Consider the following 19,001-nt stretch of genomic DNA (forward strand, 5'->3'; position numbering starts at 1 on the left):
CGCCAAGTGCTTGCTCATAAGGGAATTGTTGGGTTTTTAGTTTTAGTTTTTGTAAAGTGCCTTGAGATGATTTGTATTGTGATTTGGCGCTATACAAATAAAATTGAATTGAATTGAATAGACCTTCAGCGGCCCAGACTGTATATGTGGCAATTACTTGTAATTCATTACAAACCTATTTATTTGAGTCACTAGGCCAGTACTATGTTAGTATCTGAGCTGCTCCATATGTGTACAAGTATTAAAATCAAGTTTTCCTACTGTTAATGTCTTAAGCTTGGATGGTGCATGAGCTCAGCGGGGCTCATACATAGGTTTTTGCCCATAAGGCCTACAGCAGATTAATCCAGCCTTGCCATTTTAGTTGATTCCTGTCCGGGGGGGGGGGGGGGGGGGGGTAGCAGGTGACACTTCAGCCACAAGTGATAACTGAGAAAATATGTATGCCTACAACTTAGGTGGTGTGAATCTTTAAATTTATTCTATTTGGATGGTTAATTAAACAAACCTTATACATAGACTTGTTGCTGGTATTCTATGCAGTATCTAAAAACATGGGGCTTTAATTCGGATCTAACTGAATTTTCCAATTTCCAATTTTGTCTGGAACGAATCCTCCACACTTTGCCCGGGCCTTTAGGACTGGGTGACAGCCAGGGTGTTGACGTATCCGTGCGGACACATGTCGTTTTCTGATACGCAGTGCGAGAACTGGGCTGGGTTGCTGCTGCCAGCTAGCCTCCGGACCCCCGTCACAGCCACACACTGCTCCAACAACTCCAGGAACTTAGACGCCAAGAAAAAAATGTTTTTGAACATGAACACCGACGCCGGGGACTTGTAAACGTACACCAGGAAACACCTGACCATCAGCAGTGGTGCGTTGACCAGCAGGCCTGTGGAGAAGCGGGCCCACAGCCACCGGCAGCACAGCTCTGACGCCGTCAACTCGTACAGCCAGATTACCGGCACGGCCATGGCCACGAAATACACCGAGATGACGATGTACTTCAGGTAGACGGTAGGGATCTCGTTCCTTAACGTCATCTCCACCAGCGTGAAGCTGTCCAGCAGGTCCAGACAGGTGCTCATGAAGCAGCTTTGAGAATGGTGCCGAATCGCCCCGTTTAAATCTTCAGTGATGGAGTTGAGGAGGCAGAAAAGAAGCGGTGCAGAAAGCAGCATGACGATTTTAAAGCCTGTCACACCGCACGGAACCTTGAGCGCGATCAGGTCCAGGATGGAGGTCTCCAGAATAAGCACCAATTTAGGGGTGCAGGCGATGACATAGATGAGCCAGGCCAGGTATGCATAGGTAAACTCCCCGAGATTGCAGCCGAAGATGGAACTCTTCTGGTGGAAGCCGCAGGCCCGCTCCCTCTTGCTCCGCGCGTTCTTCATGAAGAAGATCCCCCAGCCCGAGATCACCACCAGGTCCGTGGCTATCCATGAGCACCAGTACAGATCGGTGAAGATGATGAGGTAGAAGTCCAGGATGCCGCCCTGGAAAATGAGGAGGAGGAAGCAGAGCGCCTTGTACAGGAGGCTCCTCTTGGATTTGTGCACTAGCAAGGGAGCGGTCTGCATGAACTCTCCAGATGTCATGATGCAGGCAGCGGCCGCAGCTAAGGAGACCAGGGGCTGGATGCTACCGCTATCCTCCGGGATGATGCTGTCGCTGGTGGTCTGGGTGTCCCGCCTCCTGTTCAGCTGTCCGGCTTCCGGAACAGATGAGACGAGGGAGTCTGGGCAATAGCTCGCTTCGTGTCGGAGATGGTCGGCCTTCGGATTGTGGTTCCCAATTTCTGAGATCATTGTATTTCTGCGATCGCCTGCCTTTCTCTCCTTTCATTCCTTCCTGATGCGTTTAAAGGTGGAGAGGCAGAGACGCGCAAAGAACGACACAGGCTCAGACTGATGGAACGGACTACATCTGCTTTTACGCCTATAGAAATTAGCTTCACTGATTTATTGATTCGTTTTTTACATATTCTAAATGTTCGAAATGCTTGAGCTATAGTAGTAATCTAGTACAAACAGACTGAAAAGGTGAATCGTTTAAAAAAGGTAACATTTTTTGAATTCATTTGACCAAATGTGCAGGCCTACTTGCTTAGTATAAACATTACACATTCAGAGTGGACTAATAAGATGAAGTTTTTTTTTTTTTTTCAGATTTGCTTCATTTCAGACATATTCTTAGGATGTTTGGTACCTCTGAGCTCATTGCACAGAATCTCTTTTAGTTGGTGGTCTGGTCTTAGACTGGACCACTCCACTCTTAGTAGGGTTATTATCCTTTTGAATTAACCAGCTTGTACTGAGCTTTGGTTGGCGAACAGCCACCCTGACATCTTTTAAAGTAAATTAAAAAGTTTAATTACCCCAACCAGTTGAGGCTGCCCAAACTGAGCCTGGTTCTACTGGAGGTTTCTTCTGTTAAAGGCAGTTTTTCCTCTCCGCCTTCACCAACTTTTGCCCCCTTAATGATGGCAGTTGTCCAGACCCAGAGGCAGTAAAGCAGCCCAAAATCATGATGCTGCCTCCATCATAGGTCATTGAGAAGTTGATTTTCTACAGTGAGTGTGAAAGTGCTCTTTGTCAGTCTTCAAGTGTGCAGTTTTGTTTCTTAATTATTGTTTGTTTTTTGGCAAGCAGCCATGCTCCTTACATGGGGCATCCCAGCCCCTGGCTACCCTATCAGTAAAAGAATATATATATATATAGATATATCTATATATATATAGATATATCTATATATATATATATATATATATATATATAAAAATAAATAAAATAGTGTCCTGTAAAGTATCCTCACAAGCAAAAGTACATGTTAAACGAAAAGGTAATACATTGCACTATGGGTTGCTGTTACAGGGTGAGCTGGTAGTTATCTCAGGGGGTATGTCTAGTTGAAACAAAGTGAAAAGGCACCATTTACAATGCCTCTATGGCTAGCATGCTAAAGTGCAGAGTTGCCTGTTGAATATAAACAAAAATTGAATAAAAAATTACAAATCTGAGAACACATAATCCCATGATGAGCATTTCAGTGAACAAAAACATATTAATCCAGTAACTGTACATCAGCAATATACAGCTCCAGGACCAGAGATACCTGTAGAAGGTGCAGAAAGAGAGAGAAAACATAAACTACGAGTGAGAGAGCGCACAAAGTTAGTGACATATATATGTGAGGCTGGGAGGAGAAGAGGGAGGAGAGAGGAACTCAGTTCATGATGGAGAGTCCTCAGGCAGTCTACACCTACAGCAGCATAACTAAGGGATGGTTCAGGGTCAACTAAGCCAGACCTAACTATATGCTTTGTTAAAAAGGAGAGTTTTAGGTTTAGCTTTAAAAATACAGAGTGTGTCTGCTGCCTGAACCAGACTGGGAACTTTCACCTGAAGAGAGCTGAGATAGGCTGCATAGGAATAAACAAGTATAGATAATGGACAGATGGATGTAAGCGTGTCCAGTATAACATACTATATTGATATTAGATAGCTGTCCATAGGTGGAAACTATTGTTGTAGGAAATATTTGATACAGACTGTAAATCAACCATGTAAAAATCACAAGAAAGTCATTGGAGTAGTATTTTGTTTTTTCAGAAGTTTACCACTGTGGGAGCACAAATGCAGAGAGGCAGAGAAAGGAACAGAGAAACAAAATAATGCAATTAACGAAAAGTGAGTATATTCATTTTAAAAAACTCCCAAAAAACTAAATTTTCACAAATTAATGTATTTATTTTTAAATTCATTTTTACATTTGATTTTTTTTTAATTTCCACATGTATATAGTTCCACATTTATCATTATAACAAAGCAGGTGATCATCCACGTTGCTGTTTGTTGCCTTAGAACTTACCTTTTTAGCCCATGCTAATTGGTGCGTGGACATAAAGTATAGAATAACATAACGACAAAGGTCCTTGTACACAGTATTATTCAACAAACATATGTCATAATAGAAAAAATGTGGCAAGAGATCATTTATTTCCACTGCTAGTGTTAATTTATTTCTCTGTCTCTTTTGTATACAACTCTTGACCCTGAAGTAACCTGCACTTGCAAAGAGATCAGCTTTGGGTTACCATATGATTACAAAATGCTCAGCAAACAATACCCTACTCTGAAGAAACTCTAAACAAAGCACTGTCAATTAGTTTTAATAGAACAAAGACGGGCACAAAAACATTTAGAGCCCATATTGTACAGAGGTTGATCATAAACTTTAATTTCAAGGTAAGATGGATGGCTGTGAAACATAGAAAACACACATTTCAATATAAACATACGCATTCCAATGGAATTCAACACATTAGGATCAACCATTAGGAATCAGTACAAGAGCATCTCAGCTGCAGGGCTTAAACGCACTACTCAGTGAAGCCAACACACAGTGAATCTACTTTTCACACTGTTTGGGAACATTAAAAAAATCTCAGCTCCAGGATCCTCCATACTGTCTGTATATGAATTTTTAAACAAATATTGATTCTAACCTGGTCCGGAGGACAGAACAGGACAGGACTTGGTACCACAGGATGCTCAAATTCATGTTGGTGCAATTCAATAGATTTCAAGATTTTTACCTTAATTGAAGAATAAAATCAAGCTTCATCCAAAAGCAGTATGTTTCCCTGTCTGTGTGTGTGTGTGTGTTTGGGGGGTGGGGTTGGGGTGTTATTTAGATCCTAATCCAAGACCTGTCGTACAGTGTATCAGGGTACAAGATCACCATTCCGCTAAGCCAAACACTTCAGTCACTATCTCATAAGATTTGTTACTGAATAGGTTACCACTAGTGACTGAAATATATAAAAGGTGACTAACACTTTAATACAATACAGCTTCTAGTCACTAGTGGCATAGTGAACATTTTCAATGCACAGCCATTGTAAACCTATTAAAAAAAATCTCTGAATAAGAAGCTGAAGCTTTTGAATGTACTAGGATTTTAGGTAAAAATCTTATTAACTGAGAAGTTACATTAAGTGACTAAAAACAAGTACTTCCAGCTGTAAAATCACAACCAAATGTTGATTTCACTGCTTTCATAACCTCACACAACTGAGCTGTTTAGTGTAAAACAAATCTTGCACCCACTTCTCATTTTCTTTCCAAAATAAGATGTATTCCTTTGCCCTTGCTGACCCTTTTGTCCCACCCAAGTAAGGAGCCCTACTAATTGTGTTTTTATGTCTCAATAATTCCTGTAAAGTGTTTTGAAAGGCACTCTATAAATAAAATTATCAGTCTGTATAATGGATTTAAATTTTTAACATTCTTCCTGTAAATTATTTTATTAGCAATGCAGTGACTAAAATGTCATAGCAAAGATGGTAATCAGGGCTAGAGGTCACCCTGCTTCACACAGCAACAAAACCCACAAGACTTATTTTTGTAGCTTTTGACAGTTTGTGATCAATTATGATCCAAGTACTTCATAAAAAAAATTTAAATGATGAAAAAAGGATGGAATTCTAGGGGACACAGTAAATACTTTGGAGTAGAACATAATGATTTTTGTAAATTTATTAAATATCGCACATATGTTGATCATCAGCAGCTTTAATAGGACCAAAAAGAAATAAGAAGTTCCGGCCTTCAGAAACCATATGTAAAATCTTACAACATGCCCATCATGATTACAGTAAATGGTGCTGAGTAAGTTCGAGTGCATCCCCAGAGTATGTACAAATGCCTGGGGAGATGATTTACAAGTCAACCCACACCCACAAATAAACTAGATAGACAATTTTTATTAGCAATATTTGAAGAAAGCTATAATTTTTGCTAAATCTTATTTTGTCATTTTGTTATTCATTTTAACATGAACTGCACAAGATAGACTCACAAGAAAAGACGTCTAGAAAATGTTTAGCACGAGTGCACTGACTTTTTTTTTTTTCTTCTTTTTTTTTTAATCTTCTGTGAATTAATTTATTAATGGCCTGCTTAAAGGCACTGCCACAATACACAGGGTGGGGGAAAAGCTACTGTCCATCACTCACACAAGACAGTCCATTTTAGTGTCTAGTATAGATGGGGAAATTTAGTGGATGGGGTTGCTATAGGTAAATCTCATAAAAATCGTCCAGCTCCTCGTGAAACAAGTCCCATTCATCCTCTGAATCTGTCACCTCGTCGTCAGTTCCTGCAGCAAGCAGCATGAGAAGCATCTCACTCAGCTCAAATGTCACCATCTCATCGTCCTCATTGTCAAAGGAGTCAGTGCTTTCCCTCTCGTCTAAGATGTCCCATAGTGGTGTTCGCCTCGAGTTCTGTTGGGGAAAAAGAAAGTTTTATCATCAAATAATAGGGTATCATGCTCCTAGGCCTTCTAAAAGATGCCATGCTATGTCATCTAATTTCTGAAAGGAAGAAATGAGAAACAATTACAAATATTACATTAATTACAATAATGTGAGAAATTTGATTAAACCTAAATTCTGTAAGTCAAAATAGTGAAATAAAAACATTTCTTGTAATTTTGACTTATCACAAGATGATTTGTCAGTATGTCACAATCTTGATTTCAAAAGTAAAAACTTTAATTTCTCCCATTTCTCTCCTATGTCAAAATTTTGACTAAAAGTTCAATGGATATGAAAGACTGCATTGATTTTATTAAGCAAGACAAAAAAAACATCCACTGTGGATCACAAATCTGTTCATCACACTCAGTTTGGAATGATGTAAGTATTTCAGATTTCATTTATTTAATATACTGACAAATTGAACCAACACAGTGACAAGACAGTGAGAAACTGAAAATGCAATTAACACATTAGTTTTTAAAACCCCTAGATTATTAAAAGGAGTGGATCAGATTAAACCGGTTTTCACATGGCCCTTACATAAGTTCCTCTTGCTATGAAGAAAATTAGTTTGTGAAACATAAAATGAAATAGCAGCTGATTGTGTTCCCAAGGTATTCCAAATACTGACACAACTAAGAAACAACAAATGCAACATATTTTTGCAGGATTATTGTTACATTATATCTCAGAAGTGTTTCTATTTATCTGGTTGTTGCATATATTGCTCTCCACATCCAGTAGAGGGTGCTGCAGTTGAGGAAGAGGTGGTTATCTGTTACTACCATTGTTACTTATGTTATGAATATTTGAACTGGGTGTGAACTATTACCCGGTTTCTACTATTGGATCCGGTCTGTCTTCGCTGTGGCTGAGCTTCTTCCAGTCGTCCATCAGGAAAGGCATGCTTGTAGAAGCAATTTGAGCCAAAAGGGCATGTTCCACGACCCTCATCAAAGTATCGACAAGGTTTACTCCTGGAGAAGACGAAAGAGTACACACAGCAATTTAAGACAAAATATAACAAAAACATAGAGCCATCATCTTTGGGTGATGAATAATTCAATGACGGACGAATTTTCAGAATGTTCCCACATGATGGTGAGTTTGTTTCCCTCCACAATTCTGCATTAACCCACTCCAACCCACCATCACCACACACTGTGCAGAAGGAGAATAGACCAGCTCTCTCCTGTGATGATTCTGATCACATCCACCCATGGCAGTTTTCTATTCACAAATTGTCAGTTCCATCCTACAGAAAATAAGTCTCATTAAATCCCTTTTAAAAGTGAGAGAAAAATCAGCTTCACATTCAGTGGAAACTAATCCTTATCGACTAAGTCCTTGTGCCTGATTTATTTGTTGCCAGTTTGTGCTTCAGTGCAGCAGTGGCACTTGTTACTGTTTTGGGTTTGTGTAGTGAGTGTATGGATGTGTATTCTCTGTTCCTGACAATATAGGAAATGGTCTGTGTACCCCATGCCATCCTTGTACTTCTGGATGAGTTTCTGCTTGTCATCCTTATCTTCCACCCAGTATTCGCTTGGGATGACAAAGTTGGATGTGATTCGACACTCTGGACATGACCTGCAAAAACAAACAAAAAAAAGCTAGTCCAAAAATACCACAGTTGGGTACTGTTAAAAACTGGTAAACTGGTAAAGACTAAAGAAAAACAATTGGACTGGATAAGCGTACCATCCTCACATATTGGAAAAACCCATATTTACTTGCAACAGCCCTTGCTTTGTAAAGGGGCTGCCAATAACATCTTTATCAGAAAACAGATCTCATAAAGAACTATAGAGGGAAAAACCTACAATAAGCAATAATTTTGAGCTTTCAAAATGACACTTATTACTTATAAATCACGTGTAAATTATTTCAGAGTGTGTTCGTTCAATGTTTGCAAATGTCTGCATCAGTAATTTTCTGAATATGAAAAATATCTATTTACATAACATAAAGCTTGAAATAACTATAATTTTGTGCTATATCTTAAAAGTGCATATTTAACAAAAGCTTTGAGTTAAAAGGTATGAATAATAATTCTACAGATTAAACTCAATACTGGTAACACTATAAGTCCATTTAGTATTTACAGAAGAAACATTTTCCATTACTACAATCGTCTTTTTCCATATTGTCATTTTTATATCAGCTCACAGGTAATAGCGTTTATCCACTCACCAATATACTGTTGTGTGTTTAAAACTATAAAATGTGTATATACTGCTTCTAAAAGTTGTATTCAGAGGGGTGGGGTGGTGGTTATATGCTGCTGATAAAGACCCAATTAAGACGTATTAGACAATCTCTTGAGATAAACTATTAAAGATACAGATTTCAAATCATTTGCTATTCAGCCTTAAAGTCATGGAACCTTCAATGTAGTGAGGCCACAATGACTCTTCAGTATCTCCAACAAAACAGAGCTCTTCTGGATGAAAAATGCTCCTTCCTTTCTACACTTTTTATCATGTATAAGAGACTTACTTGATGATTTTGCTCTCAAACTGCTTGGCACTCCTCCACTTGCGAATGCACTTTAGGCAGTAGCAGTGGCTACAGTTGGATAGGATGCCAAAACGGCGCTCACTTGGGTTAGCCTTCTCAAACACCACCTCCATACACACACCGCACATCATGTCTTTGCTGCGTTGGATAGCAAATGAAATTTCCATGTCTTTCTCATGGGCCTCGATGCATGCCTGGGAAAGGGAACAGTTAAACCAACAAACATTTTCTTCATGTAATCTCTGTTCCCTTCAACTGAGGGTGCTCAGACCTTTTACTATACCCCTTATAAATTAGATAATTTTCACAAGCTTTGCTCAAACAGTAGCAGTTTATTGCTTGCCAATTAATGTCACCTGGCAAACTAAAAAACAAAGTATGTTTTTGCTAACATTGACGGCTTGTGAGTTTATGAGCAAAGTCATGGTGGCCATGGTGGAGCAGGTTTAGCACTGTTGCCTCATAGCAAGACGTTTCCAGGGTGGGATTGGCTTATCACCATTTAAACTTAATTAATTCAAGATCTTTTCAAGATCTGCAGATACCCTGTATATATTTTATGAAGGCATTCATGAAATCACCCGATATCCTCAAACATCCATGGCAAAAAAGTAGCAAAAAAGGCAAACACCACAGCAGGGTTAATTTGAAACCACCACTAGGTTATCTGTAACAAATACCTTAGTGTGCTCTGAGCGCTGGTTGTTGTCAGTGGGGTGAAGCACCTGGAGGCCACACATGTCACACACGTCACCATGGAGATAGGCACAGTTGATTCCATAGCGGCATTCTCCAACAGCAGCGTATGGACAGAGCTGCTTCCTTAACTCTTTGTTGTCCAGCCCTGCGTCACTGTCAAACTCTTCAATGAGAGGGATGGTGCTCTCCACTTTCACTAGCTCAGCTAGATAGATGCAACCAATCATTACAAACATTTTTTCGTGCTATGTTAATGAGAAAAGACAAACTTTGCATGGTTACAGTGACGAGCAAAAGCATGTACACTGTTTGTAATTATGGAACTGAAAAATAAAACATTAGCATTAAAGGATTTGTGGTGGAAAAACAACTTTGACATTGAAAAAAGTATAAATACAGAAATAAATTTGCAGCCTCAATGCCAAAGTAAAATTTTCCACTTTCTGTTTTTGTGGGGATGAAAGGCCTCTGAGGGGTGGGGCTAAGAAGAATGATTACTGCATATTCAGCAGCAATCTGCACAGCAAGAAAATGTGGTAACTGGAATTCCAAACTGGAATTAAGTCAGTCTCTGTCCTATTGTGTTTTTTCTCCCCACACAAAACGGAGCTGGTTTAAAGTTACCTTTTAACTAACCGGGCTTGCTTAATGACAATATACTGGTTTGGATCAAGTGCTAAACTGAAAAAAATATCTTAACAATATAGTATAGTATGGTAACATTAGTTAAATCGCCCATTCTGTGGTAACTTGGCTTCAGTTCACAGGACCAGTGTGATTGCTGCTGCACAAGGTCTCATAAATGTGCTAATACAAAATGTGAGGCATCCTCAACCCACAGAGTTAATGTTCATTTTAGATATCCATGGCGGTATTTGTCCTAGTCAAATTTGTATTTTCATTAGTCAGAGTGTTAATTAAAGAAATCCACAATATCTCACTAGTAGAAACTGTATTTGAGGACATCTATAACATAGTTAGGGCAGCAACAAACAACTTTTATAATAATCGATTTATCGGCTGGTTATGTTTTCAATTAATTGATTAATTGAAAAAAATATAAAAAAGATAAATATTTTGTGAAAATACGAACTTTTAATAGCGAGTTTGCTAAACATAATAAAAAAAAATATATATTTCATAAAAAAAAAAAAAAACAAACAAAAAAAAACTGGTTTACTAGAATTTCACACTGCAAGTAAAAGTGAGTAGCACACTAACCCTAATGTCCAACATGCTTTCAGACATGCACTTGAATATTACTACACATTATCTTGGTGAGCTACATGTAAAAATGGAAGGAAAATGGACCAGACATTACACAGACGGCAGCTTCCTTGTTAAAAGTCTGCTGTATCTCTCTTTTACTCAACAAATGCTGTCACTTAAACAATGTCCCGCTTAGTGCTGCACGTGTTAAAAACGACAACTCTGATGACACTGTCTGGAGTTTTACGTAAAAAAAAAAAATTTCCCTTCTCACCCCTGTGGGTGGTGTGTGTGTCTTCCTCAATCTCGGGTCCTCTACCAGAGGCCTGGGAGTTTGAGGGTTCTTCGCAGTATCTTAGCTGTTCCTAGCACTGCGCTCTTCTGGACTGAGATCTCTGATGTTGTTCCTGGGATCTGTTGGAGCCACTCTCCCAGTTTGGGGGTCACAGCCCCGAGGGTGCCGATTACCACGGGGACCACTGTTGCCTTCACCTTCCACATCTTTTCTAGCTCTTCTTTAAGCCCTTGGTATTTCTCCAGCTTCTCATGTTCCTTCTTTCTGATGTTGCTGTCACTTGGGATCGCTACATCTACCACTACGGCTTTCTTCTGTTGTTTGTCCACCACTACTATGTCCGGTTGGTTAGCCATCACCTGTTTGTCGGTCTGTATCTGGAAGTCCCACAGGATCTTAGCTCGGTCATTCTCCCTCACCTTTGGAGGCGTGTCCCATTTTGACCTTGGGACCTCCAGCCCATACTCGGCACAGATGTTCCTGTACACCACTTGGTTATGGCGTTCCATGTACGCTCTGCCTGCTAGCATCTTACAACCTGCTGTTATGTGCTGGATTGTCTCAGGGGCATCTTTGCACAGCCTGCACCTGGGGTTCTGCCTGGTGTGGTGGACCCCGGCCTCTATCGATCTTGTGCTCAGGGCCTGTTCTTGTGCCGCTACGATCAGTGCCTCTGTGCTGTCTTTCAGTCCAGCTTTTTCCAGCCACCGGTAGGACTTTTCGATATCAGCCATTTCTTGTATCTGTCGGTGGTACATGCCGTGCAGGGGTTTGTCCTGCCATGATGGTTCTTGCTCTTCTTCCTCTGCATCGGGCTTCTGTTGCCTGAGATATTCACTACGTATTCCATCGCTTGGGGCCATCTTCCTGATGTACTCATGGATCTTGGCTGTTTCATCTTGGATGGTGGCTCTGACGCTCACCAGTCCCCGGCCTCCTTCCTTCCTCTTAGCGTACAGTCTCAGGATGCTGGATTTGGGGTGAAGTCCTCCATGCATTGTGAAGAGCTTCCTTGTCTTGACATCAGTGGCTTCTATGTCCTCTTTTGGCCAGCTTATTATGCCAGCGAAGTATCCGATGACCGGCAGGGCGTAGGTGTTGATGGCTTGGACCTTGTTCTTCCCATTTAGCTGACTTCTTAGGACTTGCCTTACTCTCTGTAGGTATTTGGCTGTGGCTGCTTTCCTTGCGGCTTCTTCTTGGTTCCCATTTGCCTGTGGGATTCCAAGGTACTTGTAGCTCCCCTCAACATCCGCTATGCTGCCTTCTGGGAGTTCAACACCTTCAGTCCTGACAACCTTCCCTCTCTTCGTTATCATTTGACCACACTTGTCCAGTCCGAATGACATTCCAATGTCGTTGCTGTATATCCTGGTGGTGTGGATCAGTGAGTCGATGTCTCGCTCGGTCCTGGCATACAGCTTGATGTCACCCATGTACAGGAGGTGGCTGATGGTTGCCCCATTTCGCAGTCGGTATCCGAAGCCAGTCTTAGTGATGAGCTGGCTGAGGAGGTTCAGGCCTATGCAGAACAGCAGCGGGGACAGAGCATCTCCTTGGTAGATGCCGCACTTGATGGAGGCTTGTGCTATCGGCTTGAGGTTGGCTACTAGGGTTGTTTTCCACAGTCCCATCGAGTTCCTTATGAAGGTTCTTAGGGTCCTATTGATGTTGTACAGCTCCAGGCATTCCAGGATCCATGTGTGAGGCATTGAGTCGTAGGCTTTCTTGTAGTCAATCCAGGCGGTGCACAGGTTGGTCTGCCTGGTCTTACAGTCTCGAGCGAACGCTTTATCCACCAGTAGTTGATGTTTTGCCCCCGTGGTGTCCTTACCCATTCCTTTCTGGGCCCCGCTCATGTATTGAGCCATGTGCCTACTCATCTTAGCCGCTATGATGCCCGACAGGAGCTTCCATGTTGTGCAGAGGCAGGTTATCGGACGGTAGTTGGATGGGACTGCTCCCTTTTGGGGGTCCTTCAGGATCAGGACTGTCCTGAGTCCCATCCATTAGCAGCTTGTTCATTTGAGCTGCCAGGCGCTCATGGAGGGCAGGTAGCTTCTTTAGCCAGTAGGAGTGGATCATGTCAGGCCCCGGTGCTGTCCAGTTCTTCATGTTTGAGACCCTTTCTCGGATATCTGCCGTTGCGATGGTTACTGGTTCCTGTTCAGGGAGGTTGCTGTGGTCTGCTCTCAGGTCTGCCAGCCACATTGGTGTTATGTGATGCCTCCCTCTCCCATATGTTTTTCCAGTATTGTTCAGTCTCCAGCCTTGGTGGGTCTGCTCTCGTGTTACTGCGCCCCCCACTGAGAGTACACTTTGGATGGTTCGGTGGAGAACATCCTGTTTGTTCTCTATGCTTCTATTTCTCTGGTGTACCTCTTCAGGCGTGTGGCCAGGCTGTGAGTCGTTGTTTGGCAGTCTCCAGGGCCTCTGGTATGGACAGCCTGCTGTATTTCTTACCCAACTTCATCTCCCTTCTTCTGCAGTTCTGATAGTTGGCTAACTTCTCTCCGTGTTGCCCTTATTTTTACCTCTAACCTCCTTCTCCATGCAGGGTACTGCTCCTTGGTGGTGGAATGTATTTTGTGGCCAAGCATCTCAAGGATCACTGTTGCCGTGGTGTATATCAGCTTGTTGGTCTCGGTGATGGTCACAGTGGGGATTGTTCGTAATGCTGCATTCACATCTTCTAGTAGACTTTCAGAGAGTACTTCACTTAGTCTTGGTAACCGGCTGCGGAGGTTCCAGGTGTCCATCTTGCCTACTATCTTCATTCTCAGGTCAGCTGCTCTTGTGTTGAGCGTGTTGGGGCTTGTCATTGGGGCTTGATACCCAATCTCGGGTGGGGGTGGTGTTGTTTCCCCCCTGACCTGGCGTCCTGGCTCCCCCTTGCCGTAGCATTTGTGTTGTATTTCTTCAATCTCTAGTTGTGATAGCAGCTGCCGTTTGCGAATGTTGGAACACTGAGCTACTAGATGCTTTGGCCCTAGTGTGGATGGTGGGTTTCAAAGTTTCCATAGGTCCCACATCCTCTTCATGTAACCCCTTTCGCTGGGGTTACTCATGTAGTAGCACTCCAACAGTTCTCTGTTATCAGCCCTCGTCCACGAGTGTCTTGTTCCAGTAGCCCATTTCTCATCAGGTTGCCCTGGTTATGTATGTATGTATGTATGTATGTATGTGTATGTGTATATGTACATATACAGGGTGGGCCATTTATATGGATACACCTTAATAAAATGGGAATGGTTGGTGATATTAACGTCCTGTTTGTGGCACATTAGTATATGTGAGGGGGCAAACTTTTCAAGATGGGTGGTGACCATGGTGGCCATTTGGAAGTCGGCCATCTTGGATCCAACTTTTGTTTTTTCAATAGGAAGAGGGTCATGTGATACATCAAACTTATTGGGAATTTCACAAGAAAAACAATGGTGTGCTTGGTTTTAACGTAACTTCATTCTTTCATGAGTTATTTACAAGTTTCTCTTTGTTCACAGCCATTGACATGTCGAAGAGGTTAACACATGATGAGCGGATCGAAATTGTGTTGATATCTGGTGAACGCAGTAACCGGGTCATTGCAGCAGATTTCAATGCAAGACACCCTATGAGACCACCCATCTCCCATGCTACAGTTAGCAAACTGCTAAGTTTCGTGAAACTGGTTCAGTGTTGGATTTGCCAAAATGTGGACGCATGAAAACTGTCACTAATGAACAAACATCAGTGGCTGTCCTAGCTTCATTCAGCAAGAGCCCACAGCGTAGCACTCGCCGCATGTCACTGGAGAGTGGCATTAGTCGAACATCCCTTCGGTGGATATTAGCTACTCACAAATGGCACCCTTACAAACTCCAGCTACTGCAGCATCTCAACGAGGATGAGCCAGATCGGCGCACACAATTTGCAGAATGGGCAAAACAAAAATTGGAACAGGACCCTCAGTTCACGCAGAAGATTTTGTTCAGTGATGAGGCAAACTTTTATGTGAATGGTGAAGTTAACAAACAAAACCACCGCTATTGGTCTGACACTAACCCACATTGGATAGATCCCTCCAAGACTGTTGGAACAAAAAAAGTGATGGTATGGTGTGGTATATGGGGTACAAAGATAGTGGGGCCATTCTTCATCAATGGAAACCTCAAGGCCACTGGATATTTGAAATTGCTACATGATGATGTGTTTCCCTCTTTATGCACTGAAGCTGGCCCGTTCCCTGAGTTTTTCCAGCAAGATGGTGCACCACCACATTATGGGTGTCAGGTCCGAGCATTCCTAGATGAACAGTTTCCTGAAAAGTGGATTGGTCGTCGTGGGCCAGTTGAATGGCCCCCAAGGTCTCCCGATCTGACCCTCTTAGACTTTTATCTTTGGGGTCATCTGAAGGCAATTGTCTATGGTGTGAAGATACGAGATGTGCAGCACCTGAAACTACGGATACTGGAAGCCTGTGCTGGCATTTCTCCTGTGGTGTTGCTATCAGTGTGTGAAGAGTGGGAGAAGAGGGTTGCATTGACAATCCATCACAATGGGCAGCACATTGAACACATTTTATAAGTGGTCAGAAACTTGTAAATAACTAATGAAAGAATAAAGTTACGTTAAAACCAAGCACACCATTGTTTTTCTTGTGAAATTCCCAATAAGTTTGATGTGTCACATGACCCTCTTCCTATTGAAAAAACAAAAGTTGGATCCAAGATGGCCGACTTCCAAATGGCCACCATGGTCACCACCCATCTTGAAAAGTTTGCCCCCTCACATATACTAATGTGCCACAAACAGGACATTAATATCACCAACCATTCCCATTTTATTAAGGTGTACAGGCATAGTGTACAGGAACATCTGTGCCGAGTATGGGCTGGAGGTCCCAAGGTCAAAATGGGACACACCTCCAAAGGTGAGGGAGAATGACCGAGCTAAGATCCTGTGGGACTTCCAGATACAGACCGACAAACAGGTGATGGCTAACCAACCGGACATAGTAGTGGTGGACAAACAACAGAAGAAAGCCGTAGTGGTAGATGTAGCGATCCCAAGTGACAGCAACATCAGAAAGAAGGAACACGAGAAGCTGGAGAAATACCAAGGGCTGAAAAAGAAGAGCTAGAAAAGATGTGGAAGGTGAAGGCAAAACTGGTCCCCGTGGTAATCGGCACCCTCGGGGCTGTGACCCCCAAACTGGGAGAGTGGCTCCAACAGATCCCAGGAACAACATCAGAGATCTCAGTCCAGAAGAGCGCAGTGCTAGTAACAGCTAAGATACTGCGAAGAACCCTCAAACTCCCAGGGTCTCTGGTAGAGGACCCGAGATTGAGGAAGACACACACACCACCCATAGGGGTGAGACGGGATTTTTTTTTTATTTTTATTTTTTTATATGCTTATGTAATTACCTGTTTATTTGCATTAATTGGTCATATGATGTGATCTAAAATTCAAAGTACTAACAAAACAATGTGCTTACACTAAAAACATGTGACAGAGATACTAATTTTTCAAGGTGTAGTGAGAACTGATAGATTTGTATAAAAAGAGCTTCTTGGAAAAGAGCTAACATTTTGAGTGCATTTATATACATCAAAGTAGCTTTTATCCACATATTCATTTTGATTTCATTAAGTAGACAGTGGCGTTCCTGACCAAGACTGAGATGTCTTTTGAGAGGAGGAGTCTTTTGTGTCCACGGCCATAAGACTATAATTCCACAATATAAACAATAACGCGCACACACACACACACACACACACTAACCCCCACAAATAAATAATTACTTTATTACTTTTCTCCATCCAAATTAATTACTTTATTTATTACTATTAATTAATATTATTTAAATAATATTCAATTTAATAACTTTAAATTAGAATAACTGCTGTAACAATTGAATTTCCCCTTGGGGATTAATAAAGTACTCTTCTTCTTAATCCACTTGTAGATCGTAAATTGTAGATCGTAAAGAAATCATACTTTCATTTGCTCTTGATATGAGTATGCAGTAGTTATTTCCTTAAGTGGGGGGTGCAGACATATTGCGCATAGGGGGCGGGGGACCCTATCCATCCAAGCTACACAGCATCATTAATGATTTGTTTATTACTGTTGTTGCACTAGTACCTATCACAAAAAAGACACACATTGCTTAGCCTTTGCGTAAACATAGATTATCACTTAGAGACCAAGACTCTTAATCCAGTTGGTCAATCAGATTCACTGTAGATTTCGACCCGAAGAATTTTCCAGAAGCCTAAATAAGCCAGATAGACAAATGGTAAGGAAATTTCTCTAACCCTAAATTCACATCAGATGTGATAAGTACTACTGAAATATTCAACTGATCATCTCAATTGATTCCAGCCTCCAGTATAGCATCTTTATGCTCAAGGGTCAAACTATCTTTATCTGATTGAGGAATTGTTTTATTCTCCGATTTATTTTCCTTCTGACCATACATTTATATTCTGTCTACAATGAGCCCAGTCATTCAGCATTACAGGAAGTTTATAAGTTCAGAATATATAGATGGGATTTGTATAAAATAAAAGTGGGTGGTTGTGTCTTAATGTACATCACACATGCATTTCACATGCGAGTCAGTGTGTATTGTTGCATTTATTAAACTGAAAGGATCAAATCATTAGGCATCAAATGAGGCAAGATGGTATAACTTAGGTTCATATGCAAGGTGAGTATCAATATAACACTTGATGTAATCAGTGCTGGTTTCTCACCCCGTCCACAGTATGGCTGTCCTGGAACAAATTCAGCAGCATTGGCCCAGTCTTGCGCCCCTGGGCCAGGTGTTACCCCACTGAGTTCTGGGTCTGACGGGCTGGCCAGTGAGCCGGATGGCAGCGGAAGTGTCTGAGACGTCGGCAGTTCCTCATTCTTCCCTGGTTTACAATGTTCAAACCTGAGGAGCCACACCAGATTCACATTGTTACAGGACAACTGATCTACTGTCCAACAAGAACAATGCAGCAAAGCTACAACCAGAGCAGTGACCAGCAAAATATGAGGGAAATGGCAGAACTGACCACAAATAGCCAAACCAAAGTTGATCAACATAAAGGCACTAAATATGTGCATTAATACTGTTAAAACCCTGCTGCTGAATATTCATCTGCAAAAGGTCATAAAACAAACTTTCACCATGCAGACAGTACATTAACAAAAGGTTCATAATTTCAAACAGACTAAGAATCAGTAAGCACTAAATGTTTAACAAGGTCCAAAGTAGATATACAGTACCGTGCAAAGGTTTTAGGCACTAAATATTCACAGCAGATTCTTTTAATATAAATTACAATTCATTTCTCCTTTATCAATTTACTTTAGACAAAGTGCATAAAAAGGGAACCAAACCTAAATCTAAAGCATTTGCAGCAATCCCTTTTCCCTTAAACCAGCAGATATTCACTTTAGTTTTGATCTGTACACAGTTCTCCTGGTTCATCTTGACTCTGAAAACAGATCTTCATAAACTCTAGTGGTTCTTTATGTGCTTGTTGTCCTGCACAATGGGATGCACTATAAATCTGGGATTACTCAGACACCTGATGATGTTTTGATGAGAATCTAAAACATCTAAAATGGCCTAAATCTTCTGTGCAGTACTTTATTATTGGCAATGAGTAAGAAAAAATACCACTAAACTCCACTAAACATTAATTAACCTTTTTAAACCAACGAGAGCACCCGCAATCTGATTGGGGTATCTATTTTTAAATGCCTTTAGAATTGCAACCAAATAAGATCAAGCAATAATTCTTTTTGCATATAAAAGCAGAGGAGTTACACTTTAATATCACACATTCAACATGTCCCAGAGCATTGTTTCTTACCACAAATGGGTTTGCACAAATCTCGTAAAAATGTACACACAATGAAACCACTATAATGCAAACCGCGGCTTTACTGTAGGTCTGATATGC

The 19,001-nt window shown here is 41.3% G+C and overlaps 2 protein-coding genes across 2 annotated transcripts in view; both read right to left on the reverse strand.

The window, feature by feature from the left end:
* Nucleotides 1-636: 636 nt before the first annotated feature.
* tmem121b (transmembrane protein 121B) lies at nt 637-1,815 on the reverse strand. The gene has a single exon (XM_026327339.1). The coding sequence runs from the start codon at nt 1,813-1,815 to the stop codon at nt 637-639; it is 1,179 nt and encodes a 392-aa protein (XP_026183124.1).
* Nucleotides 1,816-4,226: 2,411 nt separating this feature from the next.
* Nucleotides 4,227-19,001, reverse strand: part of mkrn1 (makorin, ring finger protein, 1) — a 40,828-nt gene continuing 26,053 nt past the window's right edge. The window contains exons 3-8 of the mRNA XM_026326803.1: nt 17,799-17,980; nt 9,533-9,756; nt 8,832-9,046; nt 7,812-7,922; nt 7,165-7,309; nt 4,227-6,296 (exon numbers count right to left, since the gene is read on the reverse strand). Coding sequence (XP_026182588.1) covers nt 6,084-6,296; nt 7,165-7,309; nt 7,812-7,922; nt 8,832-9,046; nt 9,533-9,756; nt 17,799-17,980 — 1,090 coding nt within the window. The 3' untranslated portion in view covers nt 4,227-6,083. The remainder of the gene's footprint in view (nt 6,297-7,164; nt 7,310-7,811; nt 7,923-8,831; nt 9,047-9,532; nt 9,757-17,798; nt 17,981-19,001) is intronic.

Source organism: Mastacembelus armatus, chromosome 23 (genome assembly GCF_900324485.2).
Source record: "Mastacembelus armatus chromosome 23, fMasArm1.2, whole genome shotgun sequence".
NCBI lineage: Eukaryota > Metazoa > Chordata > Actinopteri > Synbranchiformes > Mastacembelidae > Mastacembelus > Mastacembelus armatus.